Raw genomic sequence first — 6,546 nt, forward strand, 5'->3', positions numbered from 1 at the left:
ACGTTACTCAACGTAAAAAGTTTTGGTTGCGTCTTGGCTGGTCTTCCTACCAAAACGACTCTGAAGCCTTCAATTTCTAGGTCTCGGTACAAAGAGACTTAACGAACGATTTAAGCTTCTAAGAGTTTGGAAACCACCTCAGAAACATTTCAGGACTGAGAATTGACAAAGTGAAACATCTTTTCTCGTGTTTTCGTGCGAGCTCAACAAAAACGCTTTTTTGCAGTCTATGATGATAATCTGCGTACAACGTTGCCGTAGTTTATAAATTTTGGCTGTGCAACCTTACGTCAGAAGCTGCGCTCGTTCTGCAATGTTGCTATAGAGGGAGCAACCGGAGTTATTCGAATGCAATACTGGATCCGAAAGACCTGACAATGGTGACAGGTGTACCAGTTTGTTTATGTTTTCGAATTTCTTGTATTTTCGTTCTTTCTGTGCTTCCGGCTAAAAGAGCATTCTGAAAATAAACTTGTGGAATTAGTGGACACTCCAGTATTGTTGCACATTATGTAGTTATAAATAGATATTTCCTAAATTCTCGATTTCCTCCCGATACTCATACATAAATACCTCTCAGTTTCTAGTCATGAAACCCTCACCAAAGATCTCATTTAACTTTCTCGGTAAGTCATCAAATTTGGACCCAATCGGTTCCTTCAACTTTTCAATGCCACATGGCTCTCTAACAAAACATCTCTTCTTACAGCAATCCTTTACGTAATATGTTTCAAATCTCTTTCAACCAATTCTCGTACCTCCACACTGTGGAAGTTGAACGAGGACCGCACAAAAATTGTTGAGGGCGAACTCAATGATTTCACTGGGAATCCCGTGTCAGACATCGAAGCCACTAAATTCCCATGTACCCAAGACTCTGTTTTCAATATAATCGCCTCAACTAAATGTTATAAAGGCACTTGGATCAAGTATAAAACTGAAGGGTTGTGCAGTGAGTGTGAGGGTAGGAAAGTGGGAGAAGGACAGTAAGTATTATGAGGTTGATTTTAACTGTTTGGCCTTGCACGAAATATTTATTGCAATTTTGATACAATTGGGGGTTTTGTTGGGATCCGGAAGAAATGAGTGGGCTAATATACATTTCCTGGAGCTGATTTTCAAGGGGAAATTTAATAAGCTAAACCATATTTCTCTATAGCTTTTAGTTCTTTTTCTATCCAAAACTTGATCTGACCCCTATAACTTGGCAACCAAAGAGGGAATCAGGAAATGATTAGTACTTTCTTCAGGCACTCCTTTTAATGGAATTCAATTGTAAAAAAAGTAAAATCATAAGATCAAATGCGCCCAAAAACATCTTTCTTCGTCCAATAAATTGCCCATGCAAATATAGGGTTTCTGTTTTAATAAGATATTAAAAGCCCTCAATATGCAAATGTTTCACATGTATACCTAGATTCCTACCTTTCCAAATTCTCACCCTCTCTTGTAAAATTTTTAGCCTCTAACACTTGCATCTTGCTAAGCATTGAGACCGTTGGGCTCAGCTCTCAGTAAAGCCAACAATTCAGACATTGTATCAAAAATTTCTCTCAAAAACGGGCTAGAAAATGTGCAATCGGAAAAAAGAAAAATTGATTTTATCTATCAGCTATTGTTTTGGCAATACTCCACAAATTCATTAAAGAGACATCACTCGACGTACTAAATTACCATCCTGATTTTCTTCCAGAAAGCTAAAGGGAAACGACACAAACTTAGATATAAGAATAATCCAGCAAAAGCACTCGTTGGAAAACGATCACGAGCTTTCCTGTGGAAAACCCGTTAATTTTACATTTTATGACAATCTTGTGGGCGTTGTGAATAGGTAGGAAATTTGTTATTTTACAACCTTTAGTTGGGAAAACAATGAATTGTTATTGGGGAATTTTTCAGGGAGAAGCATCCTGCGATAGTCGAACCTGAAGCGATGATGGAGTTTATTAGACGTTATAAATTTAAAGTTGGGAAAACCTTTGATTTGGGTCTAATCGAAAACAAACTGCGGCAGATCAAAAGAGAGGTAACATTTATTTTCACCCGTAACACTCCGCATCAGATTTCGGCATTATATCTGTAACGAGAGTGAGAAAATTGTCAATCGGACAAAAGGTTTTACACCCCGGTAATGTGAGTAAATGCGGCTGTTTCCCAGTGTAGTCCTCATAATACATCATTACTCCATATACTCCATTCAATTTGTGGATTTCAAAGGATAGATATGAAGCATAAGGTGGAGGGTCTGTTAGTTTGTAAAGCTGCAATGCCGTCAAAATAGTAGCAACATTCACTTCATGCCCTGAATATAGGAATATCTTCCTCTCCGGAGGATTAAGGTTGCCGTTTATTTTGTTGAGGGTGTCCGAGACGATTTTCTTCAAAATATATCCGGCTATAACTGTTTTTAACTCCTTGGTGCTGGTTTCTATGTAATAAAAGTCCACTGTGTATGTTTTTAATGGCTCGGGGTATATGGCTTTAGTCCAGTTTTCCAAAGGGAAACCCAATTCTTCCTGTATGCGCATCCCAAAGTACAAATCCAAAGCGGTAATATAATCTACATCTTTCCCGGTATTTTCCTGAAGGGTCTTAATAAGTCCATCGTAAGACTGTAGTCTGGCCATATTCGACGCATCAGCGTAGATTAGAGGAACAGTGGTTGGACAAGCCCAGGAGGACAATTCTTTGTCCTGTTCTATTGGTGAGTATTTATAAGGAATCGGCTGCCACAAGATGTTCTCATTCCACTTCACCTGTTCATCGGGGGGGAATAAACCGCCCAATAATAGCTGCAAAGACATCTTAGTCCTGTCATAGTCGGTAGACCAGGCCTCGTACACCTTAACGTTCCAAGTTTCATTCAATAGTTCGCTGTAACGCTGGCGTAGATTGGTTCCTAGTCGATATTCCCTCATTTTTCCTTCGTTGGTCAGTTGCGAGTATCCGTACGGGTCATAGTTATTTTCGTTGTAATAAGGATTGCTCGGCCATAATCCTGCTTCAGATGGTGTTCGGTCTCCGTGCCGGAAAATCACATGAGACAGCACTAGGGTGTTTGCGCAGCTCAAGGCACTGGCTTCGAAGCATTGTAATAACAATATTATCAACGATAACAACGCCTCGTGAGTAATAAACCTCATGTCCGCTTCACTTGAGACACTTGAAACTAATGAACGTGAAATTTATTGTAATAATCGAAGATTAAATGTGCTTTATCAGGCCTCGGCAGAGATTCAATTATGATTAATTTAAATGATCATGCAATTTAGGAGTGCCATATGATGTTTGCGCGACTTGTTAAGCGGTTATCAAATGACGAGTTAAGCGAGAATCGAACCATTAGTGCAAAAATGCATTTTTTAAATAATTAAAAAAAAAAAAAATCCCGTCCGCCATTGTCAAGAAAAGTCCGCATCTTCATCCGCCCCACGTTTATTCTTGACAATGGCGAAAGATCGTGAAAGTTTGCGTTACTTCAATCTCCGCGGGCAGTTCAAAGAAAAAACTACTTAAATTATATTTTAAATGTAAACAACATTTTAAATCCTCGGAGAATGTGCCTAGTCAATATGGCGCATGCCATATTGATCTAAATCGATACGCGCGGTTGGTCCTTTACGATCGGATGTTGTTTACTGTTCATTAACTACGTTTATTTCGTTGGTAAAGTTCCTGATTGAACAATAGGCAAATGGATTTTTTAGAAGCCCAAATCAGTTAGTACGTTGCAACAACTAGGGAATTTCTGGAGGATAAAAGGAGATCCCCGGAGGGCGATAGAATGCTTCCGAAGAGGCAAGCAGCACTTCTCTACGCCGATACTTAAGTCTAATAAACAATTTAATTGCAGCTCTGGCAACTTCTCCCCACAACGCCGAAATCCTGCTCAACTTGGCCAAAGTCTTATTTCACCTTCAGTACCTGGACGACGCCATATACCTCACGCGTAGGTCGCTGGAAGTGGCCTCCCCGGAGAAAGGGGCCTGGCAGCAGTATTTTACGCTAGGTAAGCACGAACATTGCCCCTCAGCCAAATCGTGTACCATCAAATTTGCATTCGCAGGGGAAATTTTCAAAGCCTATGGGCACTATCAGGAGGCTCAAGTGCATTTCAGGCACACCCTGGATCTGCATCCAGGATACGAACCTGCCCTGAAACTGTTGAAAGAGTTGGAAGAAATGCCTCTCTCTCCCTGGCAGTCCTATACCTATTTCATAATAGGGATTTTAGTAAGTTTTGGAGCTCCACAAGCTGCGGGGAAACACAACCGGGTTACGTTTTAAGGTGGTTGTGGTTTTACTCTTCTTAAATAATTTAGATCGACGTTGTGATAGTGGTTTCAGTAAGTCGCAGAAGCATTCGAATAAAAACATTAAGGGACTCCCTTGGAGCGGTAAGAAATGCAAAAAGATCGCTACATAGCTGTAGCAAAAGATATAAATTTAGACGAATACCAATGGGTGAGCTCGTCATAGATCGATTTACTTATTTCGTCGGATACTTAAATTTTGCAGGCACAAAAGCGACATATTCATAAGACAGGTGATCTCACGAAGCCCGTTTGGTACTTAAAATTTGTGCCATATGCCCATGACTAAGACATCATGCGTGTTGTTGTTCGACTTGTACCTGGTTTGATTTTGCTCATTTTATTATGTAGATTAAGTTGTTTTGTTTAATAAAATCGAAGTTGTTAGCGAGAAACCATGGTGTGTTACGTTCTTTAAAGTACCCCCATACCACGCGGCTATAGCATTTTCCGAAAAAATCAGCGGCGTACCATGTAATTTTTGCGCGCGCGTCGCTGGTGCACTTGCAATGACTTTTTATTGAAAAATGCACGTTTACTGTAGTCGTCAAATATTTCAATCTTATTTCTGTTACATCTGTGAAGTATGTGGCGTCCGTGACATGTCTCACGTTCGCAGCCCAAATGCACCGGGGCTTAAGGGCGATAAAACGCGTAAATCATATTTATGGCGAGGGGCCCTTCGGCTAGTTTTCCCGTTCGTTCCTTTGCACCGAATTTGGTATTTGGTCTCAGAACCTTCGATCCAGTTTTGAAATAGAAACGTTATCCTCTAACTCAAAAACACCCCGTACGCCTCTGACCAAACACGTGTGCTGAGGACAGCAAACGTTATACCGTTCACCCCATTTCGGATGCACCTCTGACCAGAATTCGAAAGCGCCCGTCCAAATCTCTGGGATATTGAGGAGATATCTGGCCATTCCAAGTTTAAAGTAAAACATAAATAATTCATCCTGGAAGGGGAAACGAATACCCGGATAATGGGCTGAAAATCCCGATTTCGGTGTCGGGAAATCGGACATGCCAGTTTTAAATAGGTTAAACAAGCCCTTTGCTGTTTTATGTATTAATCCCTGCATGAGCCCTACACAATGCGGAATAATTGCGGCTCTTGCCAGTGGTTGTTCGTTACCTCAAAACTACGCACGTCGCTGCTTTTATTGCGATTAAGCGGGAAATTTATCGTTTTTTCGCCAGGGGGCGCCCACGCAGTAAAATGCCGTTTCTGGTCATTCAGTAAATCCGTGCATTTTACGTATTTTCAATCGCTTTTCTAGGAAAATTGGTTAAAAACAGAAAAATATTTGATATCTTATCGACAACGCCCGGTAGGCGCATGGCCCGATCGACAGGGTGTCTCGTATTAATGGGCCAGTTCGCTAACCGGAGATTCCTTATGATGGCACTTATTTCTGTGACGCTTCTTACTATACAGGGTCCGCTTCGGGGCCGTGGAACGTACTGGGGATAAGACCAAACAAAAAAAACGGTTGAAAAATATAATAAATAACACAAGGAAACCTAATTTAACCCAAACAATAAACCGTCAGTTTATGGCGTGTTAAACCGATACGGGCCCCCCCTCCCTCTTTTTATGGTTTCATCAAAAATTGGCAGCTGGGAAATTGACGCGCACGCGCTCGTCAGAGGTTCAAATTTGTTGGGGCCAATGGGCCAATGTGCAGGGGAAAAACGCGGGACACCTCCACCAAACAATGGGGCTCGAATAATTATTAATCAGCTAAACACCCCCGTGCTTAATTCTATTTTTGCTGCCAGTCACGTAACACGAAAGTTGCCTGAAAGTTTGCTCAATGGTGCGCGGTTGTTTAGGTGCAAGTCTCATCTGAACGAAACTTGCGCCATTATATTAAGTTTGCTGACTATAAAAGAGACAAAGTCGTCTCGTCATTTACTTAATCGATGAACCTTGTTGGGGATTGGTGCCTGAACTAAAACTAAAATTTTTATCTCTAAAGTTCGACGAAGAATCGGGACTTTTGGGACAAAGGAGCACTTTCAGCGTCAGAATCCGCACGCTTTGTGATTTAATTTCAACAACAAACTGCATACAGATTCTAAACCTGACGTTACCAACGACGCTTCCGAATTTCAAGGAAATCGGTCTTGAATAATTTTTCAAAAACCAAAAATACACAATTGGAAACAACACATTTCTGAAGCCATATTTATGGGAACTTTTTTCATAAAATGATCTCAAAAATCATCC

The 6,546-nt window shown here is 40.8% G+C and overlaps 2 protein-coding genes across 3 annotated transcripts; one reads left to right on the plus strand and one right to left on the minus strand.

The window, feature by feature from the left end:
- The first annotated feature begins 227 nt into the window (after nucleotides 1-227).
- On the plus strand, nucleotides 228-4,708 carry LOC136349533 (uncharacterized). 2 transcript variants are annotated; one of them, XM_066301148.1, is made up of 9 exons: nucleotides 228-626; nucleotides 710-986; nucleotides 1,694-1,831; nucleotides 1,900-2,026; nucleotides 3,708-3,798; nucleotides 3,854-4,009; nucleotides 4,067-4,233; nucleotides 4,289-4,464; nucleotides 4,519-4,708. In XM_066301148.1, the coding sequence occupies exons 1-8, from the start codon at nucleotides 590-592 to the stop codon at nucleotides 4,424-4,426; spliced, it is 1,131 nt and encodes a 376-aa protein (XP_066157245.1). In that variant the 5' UTR covers nucleotides 228-589; the 3' UTR covers nucleotides 4,427-4,464; nucleotides 4,519-4,708. The 2 variants fall into 2 exon arrangements, with proteins under 2 accessions (XP_066157245.1, XP_066157244.1); XM_066301147.1 differs by having other exon boundaries at nucleotides 229-626; nucleotides 4,289-4,708.
- On the minus strand, nucleotides 2,016-3,196 carry LOC136349534 (venom acid phosphatase Acph-1-like). The gene has a single exon (XM_066301149.1). The coding sequence runs from the start codon at nucleotides 3,141-3,143 to the stop codon at nucleotides 2,040-2,042; it is 1,104 nt and encodes a 367-aa protein (XP_066157246.1). The 5' UTR covers nucleotides 3,144-3,196; the 3' UTR covers nucleotides 2,016-2,039.
- Nucleotides 4,709-6,546: the final 1,838 nt, after the last annotated feature.

Source organism: Euwallacea fornicatus, chromosome 38, assembly GCF_040115645.1.
Source record: "Euwallacea fornicatus isolate EFF26 chromosome 38, ASM4011564v1, whole genome shotgun sequence".
Classification (NCBI taxonomy): domain Eukaryota; kingdom Metazoa; phylum Arthropoda; class Insecta; order Coleoptera; family Curculionidae; genus Euwallacea; species Euwallacea fornicatus.

Bases quoted from the DNA above. Each gene is read 5' to 3' on its own strand.
- LOC136349533 (XM_066301148.1), top strand. From the start codon at position 590: ATGAAACCCTCACCAAAGATCTCATTTAACTTTCTCG. The intron at 2,027-3,707 runs GTAACATTTATT...TGGATTTTTTAG, and splicing joins TGCGGCAGATCAAAAGAGAG to AAGCCCAAATCAGTTAGTAC. The intron at 4,234-4,288 runs GTAAGTTTTGGA...TTACGTTTTAAG, and splicing joins ATTTCATAATAGGGATTTTA to GTGGTTGTGGTTTTACTCTT.
- LOC136349534 (XM_066301149.1), bottom strand. From the start codon at position 3,143: ATGAGGTTTATTACTCACGAGGCGTTGTTATCGTTGATAATATTGTTA.